The following is a 26,873-nucleotide window of genomic DNA, read 5'->3' on the forward strand; positions in this document are numbered from 1 at the left end:
AAGGCAGGATTGGATCTAACGTGCAATCCCACATTCATGCTTCCAGTCATGAATGTCTGGCATGGCAGGAAGCATGACTGTGTGGATCATGCATTTAGATCCAATCGCATGTTTACCTGCATGTGTGGAGGAGGCCTAAACATTTGTTTTAAGAAACATACAACCCTTTCATCAATTATTTACTCACAATGGCATCTATCTGTTCTAGGATCTTCATGAACTGCTCAGCAGTTCCCTTTATCCTCTTTTCCAGTTGTTTCAGAGCCTCAGCTTGAAGATCCTTTGCTAGAAAGCCCTGTATGAAAAGAGAAATTACTTACAACCTATTCCACAGATGGTATGTGCTACTCTTCAATATTTTAATTTAATTCATTCTGGGGGAAAATATTTCTTTAGATACTATGCGAAAGGGTTCTGATCCCATAACTCAATTTATTTTTCAATTTATTTAATAAATACCTTAAAAGTGATATTTTTAAAAGTAGAAAGGGAAAGTACAGGCCCAAAATACAGTTAACCAGGTTTTTATTTCCTTGTTATCCTTTTAAAACATTAATTCAATACAGTTTGTGTCCCCCTAGACATCTCAAAATCAGAAAAAAGAATAAATATATGATACAAAGCACTAACAATAACATAGCTTCCACTGCATTCATAAAGCAGTAACCTGCCAAAAAAAAATGTTTTACAAAAGAGCACATTTGTGGAGTGCAGTGAAATGATACAGCTACATCATTCCCCAAAACATTACCAACAGCCTTGGAGATAAGTCCTACAGACAGGGTTTATAGGACCTGCTGAAAACCAGAGTGACATCTAGGGAACCAACCCAAATGCTGTACCCAACCTTCTTGAGTTGGAAGGTGGACTCCTGCAGATGGGAAGAACCCCTCCAACTCCAGTTCTTCTTCCAAGACTGAGTTTTTCTGGTGCTTGCTCCCCAGTTTCTGAACACCCTCTCCAGCTTCCTGGAGCCACTTCTACATCCCAGGTTTGGTCCCTGACAATTTGCCTCAGCCTTTCTTGAGTGACTGTGGATTCTCCAAAACATTAACAGTGGAGTTGGACATAAATCCTCCCACTACTCTAGGAATTAACCCAGTGGTTCCCACATGTTTTCTGCTGACAACCCCATTCACAGTTACAGCTATTTCTGTGCCTGCAGTTAACAGGGATGGATATTTACTATGTTTCAGCAGCTCCATGGAACTGTAATTCTATCCATTTTAAACCCAGGGTAGCTTACCCTGAATGAAACAGAGCTAAAGTTCCCTGGGTTAAGCTGTCAATCACTATGGGGTAATTGCAGGCAGAGACAGTAGAGCAACTGAAGCTTGTTAAGGCCCTACTCCATATTAACATGAAAGCCATACGAGAAAATTGCAGCCTCAGAGAAATTAGGGGCTCCATGGGATCTACGACCCATTTGGGGTCATGGCACCTTTTTTTTTTTTTTTAAAGCTGGCAAACTGACCCATTAGTGTTCTCAGTCATTTGCCACTTCTGCCCCAAGTACAAGCAACATGAGTTAAAAAGACTGTCCACACCCGTTAGGACTAACATGTCGGGGCCATGGTGTTACATTGCTCTTACACAAATGTTGCTGTTAAAGGGAGGGTCATCCAAATCCAGTGTAGGAGAAATACTGCTGGTAAGCAGCTGATGATTTTACAAGGCATTACTGCAAACCGGTGTCAACTAATTAAAGAGAGGGTTCTGAACACACTTTTATTATTACACAAGAATCTGCCCTTTGTTCATCTTGTCTGTTTAAACTATAAGCTCCTTGTAGCATGCACTGCCTCTTACTACGTGTCTATATGTTCACCAGAGCACCCCAAGGAAAAACAAGAGCCAACGGTCATAAACTCCTACAAGACCGTTTTAGAATGGACATAAGAAAAAATTTCTTTATGGTCCGAGCCCTCAAGACCAGGAATAGACTCCCTCCAGAAGTGGTGCAGGCACCTACTCTGGACTCATTTAAGAAATGTTTGAATGCTTATCTTGCTGGGATCCTTTGACCCTACCCGACTTCCTGCTCCTGGGGTAGGGCCTGGACTTGATGATCTTCGAGGTCCCTTCCAGCCCTAATGTCTATGAAATCTATATAGTTTTAAGCACAATGAAGACTGAATCTGAGTTAGGGTTCTAGGACTAATGTAATACAAACAATAAGACTTGAGTCATTTCCTAATAGCATACTTAAAGTCAACCAAATTTAAGACAATAGCTGCCCTCCTTAAAACCTTAAGAAATCTGAATAATTTCCTGCCATTCAGAGTTCCTAGGTTCTTTGCCAGTAAATGATGTCACAAGTGACTTCGAGAAAGAATCAGTCAGTTCTCAATCCATATATTCATTCCCTTTCTTTATTGTATGTGTGCTGTCACTCATAGGCAAAGGAAATCTGCAATGAGTAAAAACCAGTATGTAAGGATAAGTATTATTAAGTATATTTCTCTGGATCTAAAGGACACAGTTTCTTTAAAACACATACATTTTTCCTTCTTTCAGAAATGTGTAAATCAACATAGTATCTAGTAAACCTTTTACATGTCACCTGTAAAACTGTAAGTTGCAGCCTAAATACCACTGAATATATGACACGCCTTCTGTGGTAGCTATTCTTGAAGTAAAGATTATATGTAAAACCCTACTGCACGAATATAGGAGAGAGAAAGACAGGGAGCATACCTACCTTCTGGATACCTATGAATTCTTTATTAATTTCTTCTAATTTACTAGCTATTTGCTCCACTGACTTCTCCAAATCCTTTAATTTCTTTAATTCAGCCTCTTCTTCTGGACTATTCTGTGTATTAAAAAAGGTCAAACCATTTATTATTTACCTTAAAGTCAATAAAGTAGCAAATCTATCTGGGACAAATGATAATACTAAATGTACAAACTAATACTCAAGCTTTTATAACAAATACTGGACTTCAGGTACCGTCACAGCTAAGCGTCATTCAACTGGTATTTTACTATGCAGTTAAATATGTTACCTAAGTTTCTTATGCTCAACAATGAATATATTCACAAATGAAAGTGACATATAAATACAATGAGAGACAAACATGAAGGAAGACCAACTAACAATTGAAAAGCAGTTTTATTAATATTAGTGCCTTATGGGAACAATTTAACTTGCTTATTGTCAAAATACATTATCCTACCCTCTACACGTGATATCAGCAGACAGTTGCATGTCACCTCATCAAATATCTGGTGGGCAACCCAACAGCTAAAGCTTTTTGCTCTTTATCTCTGAACAGTAACATGGGTAAGAGTGCAGCAATACAAAAGAAGTGGGGATAACGGCAGGTGACTAATTAGACAGGAACTAACCAGAGAATGTAACCTCAGAAATGCACAGGATGGTTGTACACTCTGGTAACTCATGCATTAGCCTCACTTTTATCACTCTTTTGCTCATTTAGAGCAGATTCACCTTAACTGGTGATTGTCTAAATAGAATTATGAAAAGATATTGAGATAATATAGGAAGAGAGAGCATAAAGTGACACTTACCCTTTTCCCAATCAACATGACTTTGCAACCACTTCTAACTCCAAGTGCTGACAACGGCTGTTCCATTTCCTTCAAGGACTTTCCTAAGGAAAAAAGTAGTAGATATCTTTAGGTATTGATTTGGGGTGTTTTGTTATTTTTTTTTTTTTTTTTTACTATAAGCCATCTTCAAAACACAACATACTAGTTAAAAATGGCTTTACAGCAAGATGCCCAAACACTTTGGGCTATATCCATAAAGGGGTTTGGGTTCTTAAGCCCTTAAAATGGAATGTCCAGTCCTGAGTTACATAGCCGTATGGGGAGAATTCAGCCTCCGAGAATGGGATTCTCCACAACCACTGTGTGAATGAACATCTAAGATGATCAAGAGGGACTGCTGAAGAGGAACAAGTCTGAAGCCAACCCCTGTCAAAGGCATAATCGCCTAACTTAGATCAGGATTCACAGCCTGCAACCCCTTCCTGGAGTTGGGCAACTTGGGCATCCTTTCTGGAAAAAGAGTAAGCTCACTGTTTTCTTTCAATACATATTCCCCAGAGAAGGAGGTGGTAAGTACACCTCCCTTTTGTACAATAAACCTGTCATTAGAGTATAAGCCTAGTGGAGATATCTACCTGGGACCTTCTTACCCTGCAGCAAAGGTTTCAAGATTCCCTGAGCCAGAGAGAAGAGGTGCCAATCCATAGTCTAGTGGTAAGGCACTCAACTCACCTCTTCCCCCTCATCACTCTCCATCAGCCAGTTTCTAAATGGAAGTGGCTATGACTTCTGTTTTGTGAGGAACTCAGCACTGTCACAGTATAGGCACAACTACTGGATTAGGTCCCTTGTGGAATTTTGGTAGTAAAATGACCAGCTTAGAGATCCCAAATTAACTCAAGCATAAGACCAATATGAAGACAGTTCTGGTCATGCACATAAGTAGAACTCCAGATTCTGGGGAACCTGAGCAGTGAAAACCAGAAACTAAAACATCTAGGTGAGGATTCTAAGCATCTCAGACCTAGGTGCTTAAACTCCAAGGGCCTGGAGAGACAACACATTTACACTGGTGTAGCGAGCATTACAGCATTGTAAAAGAAGTGATGGACAGATGATGCAAACTCCTAAAGCAAGATTACTTCAGCTAACCCAGTAGGAATCTCCCCCGACAGAATCAGGGATAATATGCAATTTAAATCTTAATCCAATTTAAGTATCATCTCTCTGCATCCATTCCATGATAGCCATTTGCTAAAAGCAAACAGGTTATTACTTTCTCCCAACCCCTAGTAGCAAGGCACGGTGGTATCTGCCTGCTATGTGAACTATCCCAAAACACCCATACAACTGTCTACTTCTGATCCTGGTACAACTGACATCAATACACAAAACTGATAAAAAGTACTCTTTTTGTTCAACTGCCCATACTCTAAATGCCAGTTTAGGAGCCCGAGTCTTTTCTGTGGATTTGGGTCATTATTGTTTTATTAATTTATTTTAATATTGTGCAGTAATTCTTTTTAAAATAAACCATACTACTGGATTAAAAAAATTAAAAAGGTAATTTTTCAGAGACAGATAAATGAATCCTCATCTGCATGAGAACAGAATGTGATACTCTATGTAGGATACCTACAAGAAATATTTTCCAGGTTAGTTACCTTTATATATTATTTTCTGAAAAGGAACTGGAACCCCAGTGACTTGTTCAATAAGTAGGGCCATGTCACGCAGTGTTGGTTCACTCTCTTCCTGTTGAGAAGCAACCTGAATACTGTGCTTTTCATTACCTGGGAGAAATAGAAAACAACAACAAAGTATAAGAAAATACAAGGACAAATCAAATCTCCAACATTTACTTGTAACGAACTTGAAAGACAATATTAACTCAAACCACTAAGAAATGCCTACAGCTCAACTGCAACCTAATACAGTTGTGTGTGGGAATTTCCTCTGTTTAAAATGACCCTAGGCTCTACAGAAAAGGCATTCTGTTCCTGGTAACTCAAGGTCATCTGAAGGACGGAAGGTTTGATCAAACAGACCAGAACACACTAGGAGTAGGAAACACTCACTTTTTTTTTCCAAATGGTGAAAAGTCTCTTGCTACATTTCATTCCCTTCCACCCCCTTACAAAACAGCCCTGAATGTTTGGACATCTCCACATCTGCGTACAGTAAAGGGAGTCTTACTCTAACAATCTTAATGGGTCCTTAAAATCACTTCTCCTGAATATGTTTGCTTCTGAAGAACAGGAGTGCAATTCTTAAAGTCCCTGAGCCTTGAAACTGCAGCAGAATGTGCTCACCTCCCCCCCATACTCCTCTGAGTTGGCCTGAAGTGCAAGAAGCAGAGGCTGTTCTCTTGCAGTTGGAACTGAGAGGGTTTCCACCACACAAAATGTCCACCCCATTAATCAGCTGATTGGGAGGGTAGGGGAGGTATTCTCCTGGGGCTAGAACCCACCCCAGCCGTCTGTGGTGGCTGCTTCTTTTCACCAGTTGCTAACTGCCAATTGACAGCCTGCCTGCTTCCCAGCCACTTGGCTCCCATGACAACCTCCAGGTGCCAACCATGTGAATTTCACTGAGGTTTCCACAAGCTTCCTGCAGTCCTCAGATTTTCCAAGCCCCTACCCAAAGCCTCAGAAGATTAAATTCTAGAGGTGCACAGATACACTGGCCCGATATCGGATCGGCACCAATATAAAGAAAATTTACTACATTGTAAATTAGCTGTATTAGGCCGACAATTTCACCAATAAACAATCTGCGCATGTGTCCAGCTGCAGCATAGCACAGGCAGCAAGGACCACAGCCCGGCAATGTGGAGAGCTGCCTCCAGCTGGTAAGTCTGGTATGGTGGAAGGGGAGGGGGGAGGAAAAGGAAGGGGCACAGGGGGAGCAGATTTCATAGACATCAGGGCTGGAAGGGACCTCGGGAGATCATCGAGTCCAGCCCCCTGCCCAAAGGGCAGGAAGTCAGCTGGGGTTATAGGATCCCAGCAAGATAAGCATCCAATTTACTCTTGAAGGTGTTCAATGTAGGTGCTTGAACCACCGCCGATGGCAGACTGCTCCAGACCTTGGGGGCTCGGACAGTAAAGGAATTCTTCCTTATGTCCAGCCTGAAACGGTCTTGCAGGAGTTTGTGACCATTCGACCTCGTCATCCCTTGGGGCGCTCTGGTGAACAAACGTTCCCCCAGATCCTGGTGGCCACCCCGATAAACTTATAGGTGGCCATCAGATCAAGGCCTCACATGGTAAGGGAGGAGTGGGGGAGGGGCAAGGGCTGGCGTAAGCGGTGTAGGACAGCAGGACGGCACCATGGCTCATCCAGGGGGCCTGCAACGCTCATCGCTGCGCGCTGCTCATGCGGGAGTTGCTGGTCCAGTGGCTTGTCTGACTCTTCCCTGCTCATCCAGCAGCTCCTGCTGGTGCTCCTGCCACTTGTCCAAGAGGGCATGTGCCCCCAGATCTCCGTGGGCTGAGACCAGGGCTTCGCCAAGCAGGGTGGGGCAGCACTAGGAGGGGACCTACAAGAGGGCTGCAGCCACAAATTCACCTTAGCCCCTTCCCAGCACAGCCCCACCCCACCCCACCAGGAAGAGCTTGGGGCAGCACCAGTTCTAGTCCACCTGACGCAGAGCCGGGGGCACATGCTCTCCCCCATTCCCAGTGACTTCCTGGACGAGTGGCAGGAACTGCCAGAACAGCAGGCAAGCGCCGGATGAGCAGCCAGACCAACAGCTCTCACACAAGCAGTGTGCAGCTCTGGGAGCTGCCCCCCTCCACCCTTCCCCGTGCCTCTGCAGATGTCCTGCTCTGGCTGGGCAGAACCTGTCCCAGCCCGTGCTCCAGCCCCATGCCTCCTTCACCGCAGGGGCCTTGCTTTGCCCCACCACACCCCTTCTCTCCCATCACACCAGACTTATCAGTTGGAGGCAGCTCTTCAAGCTGCCAGGCTGGGTATCAGAAATCAGACTGGTATCGGCCAATATACCTCCTTAAAAATTGGTTATTAATATAGGCCACAAAAAAATCTCGAACCGTGTACCCCTATTATATTCATAGTCTCCTGGCTGTTTAAGTAGGCTCCTCAGCAGTTAAGAGTCAACTGATGATCACAGGATGGCTCAAGCTACCTACCACCCACTGAAAATTCTCACTTCCTGCAATCATCAGTATATTCACAGGAAGATGAAAAAGATACAATATTCCCTCCTCCTCTATACCCAAAGCTCCCTTTACACAATAGATCTAAGGTAGGTAGAGTCCTGTGCCTGCTATCCATCTGAAAAGGTCCACAGGGAGTGGGGACATGGTACAAGGCAGGCCTAACAGAAAACCATCTCCGTGTTTTCTGTGATCAGGTGAAGGTTTGTGGAAGAAAAGAACATCACACTCTTTCCATCGATAGGTCTCTAATTTGGGAGTTTACATATGTAGATTTCTCTCTGCAAGGAAGAGTCCTAGATATGTATTTTAAAAGGAATTTCAGATTGTCAGCAGTCATGTGACATACTATCTTAAGATCAGGAAAAATTACAAAAACAAGAAACACTCTCAAATGAAAAACTAGTAACTTCTGGTATTTTACTTTACCACTCAAAACTGTGTTGGTATATCAGTGGAATCCAGTGACATAAGTTTTATTTTTGCATACTTACTTTCCTTGCTACAAACTGGTTTTTTGCCCATTTTATGAGCACATGTTTTCAGGCTGTCAAAACTAGATATTTTCCAATCCATGTAAAAGTTTTAGAGGTGCATTTATGGCAAGAAGAAAATAGGGCTGCAAAATGGCCAAACTGTGATTTACTGTGAAAAAATGCAGTCAATTTAAAAACTGCTACCAATCCATAAAACACTATATATCAAATTGACTAAATGAACATAATAAAAACTTCATTCTGAATAAAAATGGACTGCAGTGAAGTGAAGTGACTAGGTGAAATACTTCATGTTTTTAAAACTGGACCACTTCTGTTCATTAGTTTGCTTCCTAATGATAAAAAACACCGAAAAGTGGAAAAACATATTAGCAGTTTTCAAAATATTAACTGAATATATACATATCTGTGTAATTTCTTGTGAATTTTAATTTGAATAAATGCAAACAGATACCCTTAGTTCTATAAATTACAAGACAGTTTATGCACTATGCTCGTACTTTGTTTTCTAAAGTACTTTGTAAGTTGTTCACTTCAACCTATGTCCTCTCTCACTTATGTACACATTCCAGATACACACTCTTTCACACAGTCCTTTTACCAGACACTCAGCAGCCCAAAGACTAAGTTGGTTAGGTACAATCCAGTATGAAAGATGCTTCCTCCTCCATTTATCCAGGAGAAATTCTCAGGTAAGAAGCCAGGTCCATTTTCCAGGTGGAAAGGATGCTGGAATTCCTTCCTGATGGCTGTTTTTCACAATTGTTTGTTTTTTCTTTCCACTCAAGGGCCTTCTGTTTGCTGAAAGGGTAAAATAACAGACTCCCTACCCTTTCTCAAAGCACCCTAGCTATTTTGATTTGAGTCTATATTACTTCATTACTCCATCCTAGAGACGCACTACTCTAACTACCTAGGATCAGATTGCAGCCAGTTGATATTTAGAATGTTATTTGGAATCCATAGAGTCTACAAGATTTCTTGAAAGGTACAAAAAATGTTTAAATGGCAGAAATCTGTCACATGTTCATGTTTCCCCACCATGCCCACTAGTCTCCTCTTCAAGCTCCTTGTTCCAGATTGCTCTTTTCTGTGCCCCTGACACATTCCATAGATTTGACTCCCCTTTCTTTAAACCAACACCTTCCTCCCCCATGATACTTGGGGTTAAAGGTGGACAGGATGATTGAGAGTATAGGAAACAATCCAAGTACTCAGGCACAGCATAGCTCATAACAGCAATCAGGAAGACAGTCTTGCTCAGCTTCAGGCTACCACACACTCTGCTCTAGCAGTCTCTGCAGAATGTAACCGCTAATGTTTAAGCAGTCTCTACTTTACAAAAAAAGCCATCCCCCTTTTAAAGGCTTTTAATTGGGCCAGAATCGAGCGAACTTTCCTGGAGATGACAAAGGGCAGACCCTTGAGCCCAGGTTGCCCTCTACCAAGTTTCAAGTGTTCTTCAACACAGACTGTCCACCTAGTGGCCCACAGGCTGCCTGTGACCAGTGATGGGTTAGCACACAGCCCCTGGGCTCCAACCCAGCGCCTGCTGCTCCTATTACTCTGGCTCCCCTTCTTTCCCCCAGCTTCTGCTGTCTGCCCCAGCGACCAGGGTAGGGTGCTGCCACCTGTGGTATCAGGGGAGCCGACCACCAGTGCCACAGGGCAACCTGTAGAGAGCTACAGGCGAGGGGGGAGCTCTGTGCCACGCAATGGCACAGGAAGCCACCCCCACACAGGCAGGGCAGCGAGGTGGGGAGCACCTGTATGGCCCAACGGTTCGCACAGCCAAGCAGGTGGGCACCCCTGCTCCAGCACATGATCAAACTGAAGGGGACGTGCCCAGCTCTGCTCTCCCCGCCGCGCGGCGGACACTGCCCGGGTACCAGGAGGCGGAGAACAGGCTCCGCGAGTGGCGGGGAGGAGGAGGCAAGCAGGTCGGGGCGGGGCGTAACGAGGAAACGGGCCCCGGACATGGGGGAAGGGGAGGGGGCGGCGCCAGGCCTGGGCCGCGCCGCCAGCAATGCGCCGCAACGGGCTGGGCCGCCCCGCGCCGCCCGACGGCCCCGGCCGCCGCTTACTGTAGGTGACTGTAACGGTGACCGGGGTCCCGGGCGTCGCCATCTTCAACCCAGCGCCGCCTCTGCGGGGAGCCGCCGCCAAGCACTTCCGAGGCGCACCGGAAACGGATGTGATGTATACCAAGGGAACTCGCTGCTGTCCGGGAGGAGATATACCGAAATCACGTCACACCCTTTCCTCCCCCAGCCTACTGGCCGCCGCGTCCCGTGGCCGGTGACGAATGGGGTTTCCCGAGCACCCCGGGGCCGCGCCCTACTTCGCTGCTCGCTACGCGGGGAAAGGCGCTTAGGCACGAGGGGCCCCAGCCGCAGGCCTACCGGGGAGCGGGGGGGCCGGGCAAAGCGAAGGGCTGAGCGGAAGGATCGTCACGCACGCATGCGAATGACTCTGCACGTTGCAGTGACGTCAGGCGCACGCACTCTAGTGACGAACAATCCGACTAGTTCCACGGAAGGCGGCGGCGCGTCCGGTCTCCCCGCAGCCGCCCCGCCCGCTGCTCGGCTGTTCCAGGGCTGCCGTCGGCAAACGCAGCCTCCCTCCCTTACCCTGACTGAAATGACAGCGGACACCCGCGGGTCCCACCGTCTGCTCCCCAAACCGCCTCTCGGGGAGTTTATAAAGAGATGTTTTAAAATCAGCCGCTGCCGGGTCTCTCAGGACATGCCCAGCTGCCACCCTCCCCTCAGGGTCCACCACCCGCAGAGGCGCAGGAACTAGCTCCTGTCCCGCAGCCACGGCGAGGCCCGTCCTAAACCGTTTTCTGCAACTTGTCTCCGCTATAAAAGGCCCCTGGCAGCAGATTTTTATTGCAGTTCCACCTCCTTTTAGTAGACCTGGACACTAAAGTCTAAGTTTTCCAGCTCCTGCAAACCCTGCCAACCAGGCTGGGACTATACAGTACAGTCTTTTATGGCATCATTCCCTTGGTCCAACCGATTCTTCACTCTATTAAGGAGGGAGGTGTTCTAAAATGTGCTTTGGAAAAATAGCTTTATTAGACATAAATAGCTCTCAGTTCCTTTACAAACATTGGTATGCTTTTGTTCTCGATTCAAATGCAAAACTGTTTGGCTGCCAGTGGTGAGTAAAAACAAAAAACAAAAACCAAGAGCCTGTCTCAAGACTTGGCAACGCAATAGTAGTATCAGTAGTAGTATCATTAATACAGGTGACCAGTTTGGGAGTAGTCTCATTCTCCCAGCCACTGGGGCCAGTGAAAGGGAGAAGGCTGTTTGTTCTACAAGCGTTTCCTAGAAAGGTCTACAAAGATCATTGAAAAAAATGACAACTCCAGCTCCTGGCCAGAGGATAAATACAGTACGAGTAGTGGTCTGGCAGAAGTGAGGACCTGGCATACAAAGAGGGACATGCATGAAGGGGAGAAATTTCTGGGATTTAAGCTGGATGTCCATCATAACCCTGCACTTTCAGGGATAGCCCCATGCTCATAGTGGAGGGTCCAAAAAGCAAGTTAAGGCTACCATCAAAAACACCACACATAAGGATCAGCTAATAATCTCTGTTATATGTTTTATGTCAAAATGGAATATGTAATATTAATAACTTTAGTATTCATTTGTTACAGCTATAATTAAGTTACAAATACAAGAGCAAGAGTCTCCAAACTGAAGTAATTTAAAAATGCACCCATTCTTTATCAAATCAGTAAAAGAATAAGGAAGTTATCTTACAGCGGGCAAGCAGCTACACAACCTTAGTTCCAGAAAACAGAATTATAATACAAATCAAAAACAGCTCAGCTATAAATGGCCACCACTATTTTTTCATATATTAATTCACCCATAAGACACAGGGAATTGAAATCTAGTAGACTGACTGCATCCACTGAAGAAAATTGTGCCATTTCCCCATTAATAGAAAAAAAGTCAGCAGTATAACAACTTTCTTCAAAGAAACCATCAGCCATTCATCTTGTATTCTAAGATGTAGTGATAATAAAGTTATAGTTGGAGGGCAAGTCTTCCAGGATTTAAAAAAAAAAAAAGAAAAAGTTAATTTAATTTCCAACATGCTGCAGAAAGACTTTTATGTAGCAGGAATCTTTGGCAGTCCAAATTCATCCACCAATACACCATCCTACAAGGGGAAGAGAGAAAGACAGTTTAACAGTCCTCTAGCAACTAACTGCAGAATTTTAACACCATTTTAATCCAACTGTATATAGACCTTTAAGATTATGTTAGAGTGGAAACCAATAAAAGCATCACTATTTTCTGTTGGCCACCTGACCGATTAATATTAGTATAGCCCCAAAAAAGTAAAAAAACAACCAACAAACCAAGAATCAAATGAGATCAATGCTTATACAACTGCTAAGAGTTGTAAATTACCTTTTAAGATATACATATAATCTACTACAAACAATCTAATATAATGCAGTTTACATCAAATGCTGGTTTAGCTCAAAGCATGCTTAAAGATGTGTGTAAATATGTGAGCACATTTAAGTATTGCTAAATCAACTTCTGATTTAAATATATAAGGGGTGTACATCATGATCTGGGGAATGCCTGTTCACCAGAGTGTCCCATGGGATGACAAGGTCAAACTGTCACAAACTTCACCAAAACCATTTCAGGCTGGCCATAAGGAGGAACTTCTTTACAGTCTGAGCCCCCAAGGCCTGGAACAGCCTGCCACCAGAGGTGGTGCAAGCATCTACTCTGGACTCCTTTAAGAGTCAATTGGGCGTTTCATCTTGCTGGGATCCTGTGACACTAGCTGACTTGCTGCCCCTGGGGCAGGGGGCTGGACTCAATGATCTTCCGAGGTCCCTTCCAGCCCTAATATCTATGAAATCTTGTAACAGACTTGGGACTTGAGCAGAGTGTATTCCACAATCCTAAATATTCCATATGCACAAATCCTGATTCCTGCATTTGTGCGGCAGGTTAGATTAGATGACCCTTGAAGTTGCTTCCAGTCCTACAATTGTACACTACCTCTAAGGCAATAGTGATGGGAACAATTGAGCAATACAAGTTTTACTGTATGTTCCTTTTGCATTAAGTGACCAATGACAAGACTCACCTTGTTTTTCGTGTCAGTAGGAGTGCCTTCTGGGATTGCTGGAACTGATGCAGCTTCATCTAAATAGGAAGTGTCCTCATCAGCCAAAAGTTCATCACCCAACGCATCCAGTTCTGAAATTGATTTGTTAGGTAAGATTAAAAGGAATGTCTTCCACAAGAAAACATGCAAATAAAAAAAGAAACCATCAAAAAGTTGAGAGAAAGGGAAGCTACTCCCATAGATAAACAATGATCAAAGAATTGACTCACACATATTGATGCTACCCATTGAGGCAATGTTCTGTACTATACAAAACATTGGAAGGGGGAGACAAAGTCTATTCTGCCACGTTAATTCTGTTATCAGTGAATTCTATGCAGCCAGTTATTTAAAAGATACATCCATGCAATTTTTCAAAACAGGTGATTAGCAAGTCATTCTTTATTTGAAAGATACGTCAGGGATCAGCAACCTATCACTAACAGCAGATAAAATTAACACAGCTTGGCCTCTCAGACTGGAGGTGGCAGATGTCAATGACAGCCACTAGCTGACTTCTCTCACAGAAATATTTGGCAAGCCAGGTCTGGCCCATGGGTTGTAGGTTACCAAACCCTGACTCATGTCATGCTATCTCTGAAACTGAACACAGTACGACTCTTATCACCATCAGCTCACTAACCTGCCTCCAAGTCATCTTCATCAATCTCTGGCGTCCCATAACTACGGCTAAGTGCTTCCTGGACTTCATTGGCATCTTCCATCATATCTTCTAACTGGTCTTGTATGTCCTGCAGTAGGAACAAATGTCAAGCTTGTCCTTACTGAACATAATAACTGATTTTACTAAGACTGGCTCTCAGTCATTTCAGAATTTCATTATGGGCCACAGAACAAGCTACAGGCAATGCCCGCTTAACAGTTTCACTTGGCGCTTTTTTGCAATAGCATTCATTTTAAATACATACCTGATTCCATGTAGCGCTCAACGAGTTTTGTTATCATGCTGAGTGCAAGGGCAGAACGGCATGAGTGCAGGCCCTGGGCTGGCACATGGCTGAAGTAGCAGTGGCGAGGAGCAGCGAGTGAGTGCGTGGATGTGAGCGCTGAGCCAGGGCCCACAGGGCCCATGGTGGAGTGACAGGAGTGCGGGGTCCAGGCTGGCACATGATGCCAAAGGAGCTGGTGAAGTAGGGAGAAGTGGCAGCGGCAAGGAGCCCAGGCTGGGCAGGGCCCAGGCTGGCACATGGCTGAAGCAGCAGCGGCGGCAGCAGAAAGAAGCGGCAGTAACCAATTATATTTATTTACATTAATGCCTATGAGGAAATGGGTTTCGCTTAGCATGGTTCTGCTTAAAGCTTGTGTTTTCGGAAGCTAGCTAAGAGTGCTAAGCGGGGGGGTTGTCTGTATTTGCTTCCCAACACTTTATGTAGAAATCCTCCATTTAGCATAGCAAAACAGCAAAGAAGAAGAAGAAAAAAAGAAACGTTAATGATCCATTTGATGCAACCTGAGGGCCCCTCAAGGTATTTAAAAAAAAAAAATAATAATAATAATAATGATACAAAATGCACAGCAATTGGAGGAAGGGGAGCTCTACGATAAAATCCAAGACAACGCAGAAGTTGACACCTCTCCAGGATTAATTTAAAGTAGGGTTGGGTATATGACCAACTGAACGAAGTTTGGTCAATTCACTGGACAAATATTGGTAAAATGTTATAGGAGACTGCCAACAGGTCCAAATAATACATAGAAGCAACACAAATTTCCCATTAAGATGTGTAAAAAACAAAAATCAAATTTTTGTCAAGAAAATTACCCAAAAAAATGTAGCTTTTTTGTAAAACTGCTATAATCCTTGACCAGTCAAAACAAAATATGCAGTATATTGACAGTATTTGACCCGTCAACTAATCAGCTTGCCAACCCTAATTTAAACCTTTTGTTAAGGTACCTCATATTAAATGTAGCATTAGCTTGCAAAAAGAAGGCCGAGCAACAAAATCTGAGGAAACTTGTCTATGGATCCTGAAGAGAAGGAAGAGTAGGTTATGGTATGCCACAATGAAAATGAAAAGGTATTTCAATGCATGTCCAAGCACTGGACACCTGTACATATAGATGAGTCAACAATCCTTGTTTCAAGAGTGTACTATGTAAACCAGAAGTGTTGTAGAGGATTCTTCTGAAGCATGAATGCCTGCCAAAATTTATCACCTGTTTCTGCTTGCTCCATGACAGTATGCAAGCAGTGATTCTCAGTAACGGATCTATTATAGATCCCTTTGAGAATTAAGGATGGTTGCGCGTCATCACTCCATCGCTCTTCTCAATATTACTTGCCACAACATTACATCTCACCACTAACAAGCTTTCAGACAGAGTCAAATAGATGATAAGCTGTTTAACCTCAGCCAGCTACGCACTAAGACCATCCTGACCATAATTGAGCTCCAGTATGTTCACGATGCATAGCGTGCACTCACTAGGAAGCAGACATTCAAACAATCATCAGCATCTTTACCAAGGCACACAAGAATATGAGACTGATGTTTAACATGTGGAAGACTAAGGTCCTCCTCCAACAAGCTCCTAATGAGCAGTCTCCAGCTCCGGTAATCCAGGTCCGCGGTAAGACTCTGAAGAACACTGAGTATTTTCTGCACCTCAGAAGCCCTCTCACAGAAGGCTGACATCAACAAAGAAATCCAACTTTGCCTCAAATGTGCAAGTGCAGCCTTTGGGTGCCTGAAGAAGCGGGTGTTCAAAGATTCAACGTCTGAACTAAAAGTTCATGTTTTATCAAGCTGTCATGATTCCCTACCTTGCTGTATGGAGCAGAGTCATGGACAACATATAGGAAACTTCTGAAGTTGATGGAGAGGTACACAATTAACACTGGCTGCAGAAGATCCTCCAAATCCAGTGGGAAGCGAGACGCACCAAAGTTAGTGCCCTCCTGCCAGCAAACACCATGAGTACTGAAGCAACAATCATCCAACATCAACTCTGTTGGGCCGGCCATGTCATTTGGATGTCTGACTCCAGAAGCAAGATTTATTCTCCCAACTCAGCAAAGGCATACGCTCAAGAAGAAGGCAGCGAAAGCACTTCAGGGATGTCCTCAAGGCCAATTTAAAAAAAATGCAACATCGATGTCAACTAATGGGAGACAATTGCCCAGGACCACCCCAAATGAAGGAACAGACTACAGCAGGGATCTCAGTACTTTGAAACCTCACAACAACAGGAGATGGAAAAGCACGAGTGGCAGACACAGCACGTCTCAGATCAAATAAAAAAGTCCACAGCCACCCGTCCCACATGGAAATACATGTCCAAGCTGCAGCAGAGTCTGTCAATCTCTGATAGGCTTCATCAGCCATCTTCGGACACACAGATAAGACAATCAAATCATGGAAGACAATCATCCTTGACTGTGAGGGATTGTGGAAGAAGAAGATGTAAACAATATACAAAGAGAGGTTTAGCACTACAGTTTAGAATATTTTCTTCCTACCTTCCTTTTTTAAAGCCAGGTTATTTATCAAAACATTTCTGAGGGAAAGATAAGGCTATGTGCACCTGCTAAGAGAATTTTCAGTATGTGACAGGAGAAGCCACGGTATCAGGCAGGAGGATGGATTCACATTATAAAAAAATATGGAAGAATGTAGGTAGACAAAGTGGAATGCAGACAACAAGGGTAGATCACCATCAAGCATGGGTGAGAGAGAAAGACTAGAGCAGTGAGGTATCACAATCTGATGCAATTTAAAGCCAAGCGTTGGTTGTACAATAGCAGAGGAACTACAAATCCAGAGGATGAAGATAAGCAATATGCATAACACATAGTTCCATCTTTAAGAAAAACTGTTGGTCAGCTCAATTATTATTGAAGCAATAAGCTAGGCACTGCTTAGTTCTTTATTATGGTGACTATTAGCACATTTCCTCTGGACAGTTTAGTAACACACAAGCCAAAAGCTCACCTCAATCTGATCAATTTTGACTTGTTTGTAAGCCTTCTTCATTTCTTTCACCCCCAGTTTCATAGCATCAACCTAAAAGGGAGAGTGAAACAAAATGGTTTTTACTGCAGTATGCATGAAATAAAGCAAACTTAAGGTAAACATGCTGATATGATACCGTTGTCTTTGTATCCTTCAGTGCCTGGATGGTATAGTTAGCCTGTTCCATGTTAAAAGACTGCTGTGCCAGATTATCCCTTTGCTGCTCATACCTGTTAAAAATATTACAAAAAAATCATATTTATAGCAATATAATGGACTGGAAGTAAGCAGTCTTAACTGGGGAGGGGACACAGCCCACAAACAAGATATTTAAAGCAGGACACAAAAAATTGAAGGCCATCACAAAAAAGAAAAGACTTTTCCCTTATATCAATTATACAGGTTTTTTAATTTTGTTACACAATGTACTGAAACCTTGTCTATTGGATTGCTACTGGACAAAGTTATTCTGCATGCAGGATTAAGCTTTCACCATGTTAATCAGTGCATTAATCACTGTTAATCGGTGTTTAAATAGGGTGATCATACATCTAGATTTGGCTGGGACACTCCCAGATTCCTTAGGCCGGTCCTGGCTGGTTGGTGAAAAGTTCTGCACAAAGGTGAAGCGTCATGGTGTGCCAGGCAGGCACCACTGCCACTGTGTGGGAACAAGCATGCGCCATATGAGGGTGAGATGGCACCTGCTCCACTCCACCTGCCTTCTTTGCTTCAATAAAGCACTGGAACTGGCTATGCAGAGAGGTGGGGGAAATCTCCATCCTTGAAGGTTTTTAAGACCCAGCTAGACAAAGCCTTGGCTGGGATGATCTAGTTGGGGATGATCCTGCTTTGAGCAGAGGGTTGGACTAGATGACTTCCTGCGGTCCCTTCCAACAGCTCAGATATGGAACCATTCAACCTAGAAAAGAAGATTTTCAGAAGGGATTTGGTGGCAGCTTAAAAATGTATTGGGGTGAGCATCAGGGGCTAGGCGACCAACTATTCACCAAAACACCCCAGGGGAAAACCAAGAGCATGGTCATAAACTCCTAAAAGAAGGTTTTAGTCTGGATATAAGGAAAAACTTCACGGTTCATGTGACCAGACTCTGGAATAGACTCCCAGTGAGGGTGGTGCAGGCACTTATCCTGGAGATCCTCAAAAGGAGACTACACGTACACCTTGCTGGATTTATTTGACCCTAGCAGTCTTTCCTGCCCAGAGCAGAGGGGCTAGACCTAATGATCTCACAAGGTCCTTTCCAGCCCTAAAACTTTTGTGAATCTGTGAAATCCTAATTTTCTATGACTAAGCAGCCTAGACCAGTCTACGGAATCCAGGAGTGTCCCAGCCAAACCAGGACATACGGTCACCCTATATATAAACAACCTGTGGTGGTATAATAAGGGTCTTATATACATATTTGTTTATTCATGACACAGCAATATAGGAAAGCACGGGTCTTCCCAAGTCAGTTCCTTCATACCATGCTGAGAACACCATTGAAGCCAAAGGGCCAGTAGCTGTGCATATGAAGAACTGTTACAGAATTGATGCATGCACACAAATTAGTTATTAATATGCAGCAGTATCCATCTATATCCCTCAAGTCAGAGACCAGCAAAACTTCAAATGATTTACAAACATTTAATTTTGTTTTAACTAATTTTTTAATTGTAGTACTATGACAGCTTATGTTTTACATATACACATGCACACTGATTATGCAACTGTTATATACAGCAACCTATATATCCATCCATTAACAATAGACAGTATGATAACACAGTCAGCTTTTTAGCTGTGATAACTTCAAGATGAGAAAAATGAGTGCTTCTGGACAGGTGACTGATGTCTTCAATAATTTAATTGCAAAACATGGCACAGAAATTAAAGTAAGAAGTAGCAAATGTGCCCCAACTCCCTCCATACTAAGCAGTAGTTCACTGAACAAGGATTAAGAAGCTTTAAACTTACATTCGCTTCTGCTTTAACACTCTCAAAGCTTTCTGCTTTACCATATTCTGAAAGAGATGCAACAGACAGATATTAAGCAATATTGCTAAATTTGCTTGAGATACATTAATATTTTCTCCTGTCATTTAAATAATTTTCTAGCTCTGAAAAGCCCTTAAGTTACATTGTGAGAAGTGTTCAACACAGTTAAAGCACAAGAAATATTCATTTTGCACCAATCATTATTATTCAAACAGGCATGTGTACACATCAGTGATAAATAAAACAAGCGTTTTGTGTATTCTCTTTGAACAGAACAGAGCCCATCAAGTTAGGAAGCAAATTTCACTGGGTAATACTATTATTTAACAGACAGGTTTCAACCAAACAACACTGTGTAAGGTAATGTAGCAACATTTTTCTTTTAAATGTTTACCCCTTTACCAGGTCATGAGGCTTTTGCTTGGTTCAATCATTTACATCAGAAGTAGGAAACCTCTGGCCTACAGGCTAGATGTGGCCTGCAGAGCCATTGGTTCCAACCCAAAGAAAGGGTGCTTAACTCATGCCACAGCTGGGTGTTGTGGAGAAGTGGCAGCCAATTTCCAGTGCTAGTTTTTTTTGGGAGGAGCAAGCTGAAAGCTTCTAGGTTCCTGTTTTCCCTCTGTTCCTCCCTCTGGTCTCGTTTGTAGGTTCAAGCTTGGTGTATACAAATAAAACACACCCTGACCTCTGACAGAGCAAGCCCTCATTTGCCTCACTTAGGAAGCAATAAATCTAACTAAATTTACAAGTCAGCGGTTAATGAGATTCTCTCCTTTCTGTGGTGTGGAAAATGTAATGACATCTATGATAACTATGAGAACAGGGGCCAATGATTAGTGCAGAGGAAGAACCATCCTCCTAGCAGCATGTAACTAGGTGGTCAAAGATCTCTTGCCCATATTCTTCACCTGTGAAAGCCTAATGCAGGCCATAAAACACAGGGAAAGTTGCTTCTGACTGGGGAACCACTATGTTTTCATTCTACACAGAGTAACCTTATAAAAGTATAACTCTAAGGCAAACCATTGATACAATAAAAGTCTGGGAGATATTCCAAAAGAAAAAAAAAAGCCCATCCTCTCTCAAAGTTAAAAGCAGCATTGCTAAGGAGACTTGGAAGAACCTGGAGAACTGGTTATGATACCACTACATTACATGACAGACTAAAACATGAGTCACTCCTCATGTTGTGATGCTAGATGGATTCTTCTTACCTTGGCAGGCCCCTCCCTCATTTTCTTCATCTGATCTTTATACTTCACCAGTTCTGCATCGAGCCTAGAAATTTTCTTGTCAATCGACTCGGCTCTGGTATCCACCTTACGTACAAGAAAGGCAAAAAAAAAGGGTTCTTACTGATGGTTAAGATACTTGCCAGGCACGTGAAATAAAGCATGTTCACATATACACAGCTGCTTGTCATCATGCGCATGCATGCGTACATGTTAAAAAGGAGTGTTAGTGACGTAGCCATAGTGGTCCAAGAGTCCAAGAATTATGCAAGTGGTAAGGATTCCTTAAGGGTGATATCTTTTACTAGATCAACTGTGTAGCTGGGATAGAGTTGGACAAGCTTTTGAATGCAAGACATTCTTCTTCAGGTCTCAGAATGCAGGTGGTCCAATAAAAGGTATCACCCTAAGAAATCCTTGCCTCTGTGTTGAGAACAATTCATGACCAGACATGAATGTGGTTCCTTTCAATGGTATAGACTATTTAAAAAAAAAAAGACCCTTTTAGTTAACATTTATTGACTTTGTATATTCAGGGTAAAGTTACAAAAAATTTAACATGTAAGCTTTTCATTCTGTGAAATATTACTAGAGTAAAACACAGTCATATAACTATTTTGTTCAAATTGAAATGACACTACATTTGCAAATTCATTTTCTATCACAGTATCTGGATGGAGGCAATTTGTCAGGATGTTCATTCTGTTACTTTTATGCTCCTGTAAGACCTCTTTCCTACAATATCTCACAGCAGTACACTGTCGCCAGAGGCAGTTTTCATATAGAGTTATTGCTATCAGTTCTCTCCACACTAGGGAAGAAATGCCTGGTCACAGATGGCACTGAAAAATTTGCAATTAAGCTGTTCACTATGCCATCTGCTTTATCAGTAAAAGGAAAATAAATACATAATATTTTCATAGTATTGTATGCTTATGGCATCTTGCACCTTCTGAAGCTTTCCACAAACCAAGCACATCTTTTATATTCAGTTGGCTCCATGGTGGAGTTCTGTTACATAGGCAACTGGATGACCCCACTGGATAATAAAATAACCATAAGTAGGTCACTAGGACAGCCTCTCCTAATCTAACAGAGACTACACAACAGAGATTTTGATGGGCACAAAATGAACAGGAGCTCAGTTTTTAGGTGGTGCCCAAAATATTACTAACATTGTCAATTGCCAGTCGAGTTGGCTGCACTGGCACCTCACTCTGCAGGTCCACAAACTTCAACAATACATTTAAGTCACTGATGTACAACAGAGCTCGCTGTCAAAATTAAATGACGAGTCCTCACTATGGTCAAAAGAGAATCCCAGCTAACACTCAGCTAACAAAGAAACAGGATTTCTTTATTGAATTTAGGATTTGCTCTTTCCTGCTTAAGTGACTGATAAGTATAGGGGTACTACATTTACCACCAGAAAAATAATGCGTTAGGAGAGCAGAAACCTTTATACCACCCCAAACCCCCAAAGTGTAATTGGAGCTGCAGCTAGCAAGGGTAACAAGAAGGGTTTCAACAAGTTATGTCAGTAACAAGAGGAAAATCAGGGAAGGCGTGGATCACTATGAAACTTACTGAATGGGGAGGCAACATAATGCCAGAAGATACAGAAAAGTCTGAAGTATTCAATGCCCTTTTCACCTCAGTCTTCACAGAAAAGGTCAGGTCCCAGACTACTGCACCTGGCAGCACAGTTTGGGGAGGAAGTGAACAGCTAACTATGGCAAAAGAACAGATCAGGGACTGTTTTGAAAAGCTGGACATATACAAGCCTATAGAGCCAGATAGGATACACCCGAGGGTGTTGAGGGAGTTGGCTGATGTGACTGCTGAGCCACTCACTGGCCATCATCTTTGAAAACTCATGGCAATCAGGAGAAGTCCTACATGATTGGAAAAGAGCAAACATAGTGCCCATATTTAAAAAGGGGGGAAAGGAGGATCCAGGGACTACAGACCAGTCAGCCTCACTTCAGTCCCTGGAAAAATCATGGATCAGATCCTCAAGGAATCCATTTCAAAGCACTTGGAGGAAAAGAAGGTGATTAGGAACAGTCAGCATGGATTTGCCAAGGGCAAGTCATGCCTGACCAACCTGACTGCCTTCTATGATAAAATAACTGGCCCTATGGATGTGGGAAGACCAGTGGATGTGGTGTTCCTTGATTTTAGCAAAGGCTTTTGATATAGTTTCCCATAACATTCTTGCAGGCAAGCTAAGGAAAGACAGGCTGGATGAATGAACTGTAAGGTGGATAGAAAGCTGGCTGGAGCATCAGGCTTAGAAGGTAGCAGTCAATGGCTTGATGTCTATTTGACCACCAGTATCAAGTGGAGTGACACAGGGTCAGTCCTGGGGCCAGTTTTGTTCAATATCGTCATCTGTGACCTGGAAAATGGTATGGATTGCATCCTCAACAAATGTGCAGATGACACCAAGCTGTGAAGAGTAGTAGATATACTGGAAGGTGGGGTTAGGATTCAAAAGGGACCTAGACAAATTGGAGGATTGAACCAAAAAAAAAATCTTATGAGGTTCAATAAGGACAACTGCAAAGCTGTGCACTTAAGACAGAACAATCCCATGCACTGGTACAGGCTGGGGGCTGAGCAGCTGGGCAGCAGCTCTGTAGAAAAGGACCTGAGGGTTACAGGGGATGATAAGATGAAGATAAGCCAGCAGTGTGCCCTTGTTGCTAAGAAGATAATGGCATACTGGGCTGTATTGGTAGGTGTGTTGCCAGCAGATCAAAGGAAGTGATAATTCCCCTCTATTTAGCACTGGTGAGGCCACATCTGGAGTACTGTGTCAGTTTTGGGCTCATCACTACAAAAGGAATGTGAACAAATTGGAAAGAGTCCAGCAGAGGGCAATGGAAATGGTGAGGGGGCTGAGGGACATGACTTACGAGGAAAGACAGAGGGAACTGGGCTTATTTAATCTGGAGAAGAAAAGACTGAGAGGGGAGTCAATAGTACCCTTCAACTACCTGAAGCAGGGTTTGAAAGAAGATGGTGCTAGACTGTTCTCAGTGCTGGCAGATGACAGAACAAGAAGCAATGGTATCAAGTTGAAGCAAGACAGGTTTAGGTTGGACAAAAAACTTTGTCACTAGGAGGGTGGTGAAGCACTGGAACAGGTTACTTATGGAGGCTGCAGAATCTCCATCCTTGGAGGTTTTTATGGCTTGCCTAAACAAAGCCTTGGCTGGGATGATTTAAGTGGGGATGGTCCTGTTTTGAGCAGAGGGTTGGACTAGATGACCTCCTGAGGTCCCTTCCAACCCTAACCTGCTATGATTCCCCAAATCCTAACATACTTTTTAACCCAGTAACATATATGTGTTTCTTATGCAACAACCCTAACACTCTAGCTGCACTCTTTTGTTCCAAGACAAGGAATTTGACCACTTACTGCTGCTGGACGCAAAAGTACAATTAACAAACAGAAAGAAATAAATTAAACAGGAATAATTAAAACATCCAATTCAATGGACCCAAATGCCTTTACATTTCTAATAACCATTTATTTGAAGGGCTGCAACACTGACACTTTAAAGGATTCAAATCTAATTGAAAAACCACAAAAATCGCTAAGTTCTTTTCCTCAGCATCTCACAGAATAAACAATTCTTATAAGAACCAGTCTACTATGCATTACTTGTATTTTAACTGTACTTCAGAATACGAGAATTATTTTGCACTGAACAGATGCTGGCTTAATTCAACCTATCTATAACAAAACTTAGAAACAGGCACTCACAGGACTTTTTGATTGAATCTATATGTCTGTTTAGCCACCCCATGTTCAGGAAGAAGCTAAGCATTCACAAGAAGGCCACCTGAAAAGGACTCTGCCACCAGTCTGCTTATCCCACAAACAACAAACAGCGGCAACTGAAAACAAGTACATCAAGGGACTAGCGTACTGTCAGATCAGCCACTCTGAGAATAAGCTAACAGGCAAAGGGATAGAGCAAACCTGCATTAGCTCTATACTGCTCTCCCTAGTGCCCTGCTGGGGCAAAACTATAAACCAAAGCACCAACTCTCCAGCCTTTCCACAAGGCTTATGGTTCCCCTGCTACACAGGTACCCGCCCTAGCACATGAAGGAGCTGGGCAGCGTCACCCAGGTGTATGATATTGTATTTGTACGATAATGTCAACCCTTGTACGACGTACAGCCAATAAAAGTAAAAGTGTTCAAAACAGGCAATAATTTTGGAGGAAGCCAATTGATGCAGTATAAGCAAAACCCAAGTCACTCTCAAGAGTTGTAGCTGACTTTTGGGTTTGCTGGTTTGGTTTTGGTTTGGTTTTTTTTGTGGGTTTTGTGTTTGTTTGTTTTTGGGGGGGGGCGTTATTATTATTTAACTTGTTTCCACGGCCGAATTAGCCCAAACTAATTCCAAATCCAAGACTCCAGAACCATAAATGTCAGCGTACGATAGTTTTCCAAGAAATACGGTAATTTCGAACTTCCAATGCGGTCATCGCAGATTGAAGACCCCGCAACACTGGCGGGGGCAGGTGGCGGAGCAGCTCCGCGGGCTCTGTGGAAGCAGCGAGCCGCCCCCACGGCGGCCGGCGCTGCTCCCGCCCCTCCCCTCCCGGGGCAGAGGAGCGAGCCGAGCCCCCCGCAGGGGCCGCGCCCAGCCCCACACCCACCGTGCCGATGCAGTCCGTGAGGCTCGGCGGTGGCGCCTTCGGCTTCGCCTTCCCGAAGAAGCGATTCATGGCGGCGGGATCCGAGCCGAGCCGAGCCGCACCGAGACCGCAGCGCCCCCAACCCGGAAACGCGCCTTGAACCCGCCCCTCCCGGGCGCCCGCTACTGCGCCTGCGCCTCGCAGCCAATCCCGGAGTGCGAGGGATGGGAAATGGCCCGAAGCACGGGCGGAAGTGAGGGCATAATGACTGCGCCGGCTCTTCTGCCCTCCTTGCCGGGAGGGGCGAATCGCACTCTTCCTTGAGGGGAGGGGGCGGGGCAAGTCATGTGCACAGTTAAAGGGCGAGCAGGCGGCCTCTCTTGTTGTTAGACCAGCTGAGCCGTAGGAACAACGCTCTGTCAGCTTACGGGAACAAACGAGGAAGAGCGTCTGTGCCCCAGAGCTCGCACAGCTTCGTTCGCCCGACGCAGGTGGCCTAATTCAAGAGATCGCCTCTAGCCAAAGCACCGGCCTGCCCATGTCCTTGCATCAACTCCCGTCTCTACCGCAAGGAGCTCAGCAAGCCACACAGGGTCGGGGGGCCAGTCCCTCTCTGCAGCTTGAGTGCCCGTCTGAAAGCTCTGGGCTCATGCCCTCTGCCTCACCGCCACCAGGGCTCCCTGGAAAGGCTCCCACAAGCAGCCAGGATGAGAGCAGGATCATGCAGAACAGAGGCAGCTCCCCCCAGCACAGGGCAAGGCAAGACCCTCAGCACTGCCTGGGCATGCTTACAGGTTTCCCTCGCTTTATGCTGTGCATGCATGCCTGGAAAACAGCACATAACTCAAATTCACGTAAAGGGAACCCACTTTACAACATAACAAATAGAGACAGTTCCAAGACCTGAACTGTACTGACCCCCAGACCCGTTTCTTCCACTTTTACAAGACCATTTTGGTACTTGCCAACAGTAGGCAGTATACACAAGCACAAAGCACTATAATGGCAATGGCAACTACAGAAACGCATGTTGCAGACAACTAGTGAGGAGCACAGATCCACACAGGCTATATTTTGGTGCGCATCATTCCCACACTGCACCACGCAAAGCAGCTGACTCCAGGCTTCCATCACAGCAATCGCATGAGTGAGTTTGCCTTGCATATAACAAATTTTTGGCAGAAAAAGGGTCAACGCATAAGAGCAAATTCACACATACAGAACCTGTATAAAGCGAGGGAAACCTGTATTTGTGCTGTAACTTCCCCACCTGGTGCTCCAGCCAGGGGGTTGCAGGAAGCTGCTCTATTTGTATTCAGGACCCTTGGTTTCCCCCCAGAAGACTGTCCTCAAAAACCAAGAACCCTGCTGACTATAGCATCCTTCAGGTTTATTATTTTAAAGAAAAATGTCTTATGGTGTTAGATGAGGGAAGGGAAGCAGAAATGAAAGTCTTAACTAAAATTCAGTCGGGCATTAGCTGTCTTCCCAAGATGGGATACTTTAGAGAATATCCAGTAAATTAGTCATTCGCATGTTGCTCTGGTAACACCATTTCAAATTTGCAGTTATTTTTTTTCAGAAATATATTTAAGTTAAATACATATTGAAATAATCCTGGTGCTGAGCTGCCACTGAAGCAATCTTT

The 26,873-nt window shown here is 43.9% G+C and overlaps 2 protein-coding genes across 2 annotated transcripts in view; both read right to left on the reverse strand.

Moving 5' to 3' along the window:
* Positions 1 to 11,112, reverse strand: part of BAG1 (BAG cochaperone 1) — a 33,663-nt gene extending 22,551 nt beyond the window's left edge. The window contains exons 1-5 of the mRNA XM_090049194.1: positions 10,279 to 11,112; positions 5,181 to 5,309; positions 3,535 to 3,617; positions 2,702 to 2,815; positions 188 to 295 (exon numbers count right to left, since the gene is read on the reverse strand). Of these exons, the coding sequence (XP_089905320.1) occupies positions 188 to 295; positions 2,702 to 2,815; positions 3,535 to 3,617; positions 5,181 to 5,309; positions 10,279 to 10,321 (477 nt within the window). The 5' untranslated portion in view covers positions 10,322 to 11,112. The remainder of the gene's footprint in view (positions 1 to 187; positions 296 to 2,701; positions 2,816 to 3,534; positions 3,618 to 5,180; positions 5,310 to 10,278) is intronic.
* Positions 11,113 to 11,795: 683 nt separating this feature from the next.
* Positions 11,796 to 25,401, reverse strand: CHMP5 (charged multivesicular body protein 5). Its single transcript, XM_090049193.1, has 8 exons — positions 25,247 to 25,401; positions 20,547 to 20,651; positions 19,309 to 19,355; positions 17,465 to 17,558; positions 17,308 to 17,379; positions 13,995 to 14,103; positions 13,331 to 13,443; positions 11,796 to 12,376 (listed from the first exon to the last, which is right to left on the reverse strand). The coding sequence occupies exons 1-8, from the start codon at positions 25,313 to 25,315 to the stop codon at positions 12,326 to 12,328; spliced, it is 660 nt and encodes a 219-aa protein (XP_089905319.1). The 5' UTR covers positions 25,316 to 25,401; the 3' UTR covers positions 11,796 to 12,325.
* Positions 25,402 to 26,873: the final 1,472 nt, after the last annotated feature.

The sequence above is a fragment of the Crocodylus siamensis genome, chromosome 5 (assembly GCF_052110815.1).
Source record: "Crocodylus siamensis isolate JL-2025a chromosome 5, ASM5211081v1, whole genome shotgun sequence".
Classification (NCBI taxonomy): Eukaryota; Metazoa; Chordata; order Crocodylia; family Crocodylidae; genus Crocodylus; species Crocodylus siamensis.

Bases quoted from the DNA above. Each gene is read 5' to 3' on its own strand.
- CHMP5 (XM_090049193.1), bottom strand. From the start codon at position 25,315: ATGAATCGCTTCTTCGGGAAGGCGAAGCCGAAGGCGCCACCGCCGAGC. The intron at 19,356-20,546 runs GTAAGAAGAATC...CATCTCTTTCAG, and splicing joins TGAGGGAGGGGCCTGCCAAG to AATATGGTAAAGCAGAAAGC. The intron at 13,444-13,994 runs GTTAGTGAGCTG...AATCAATTTCAG, and splicing joins TGAAGATGACTTGGAGGCAG to AACTGGATGCGTTGGGTGAT.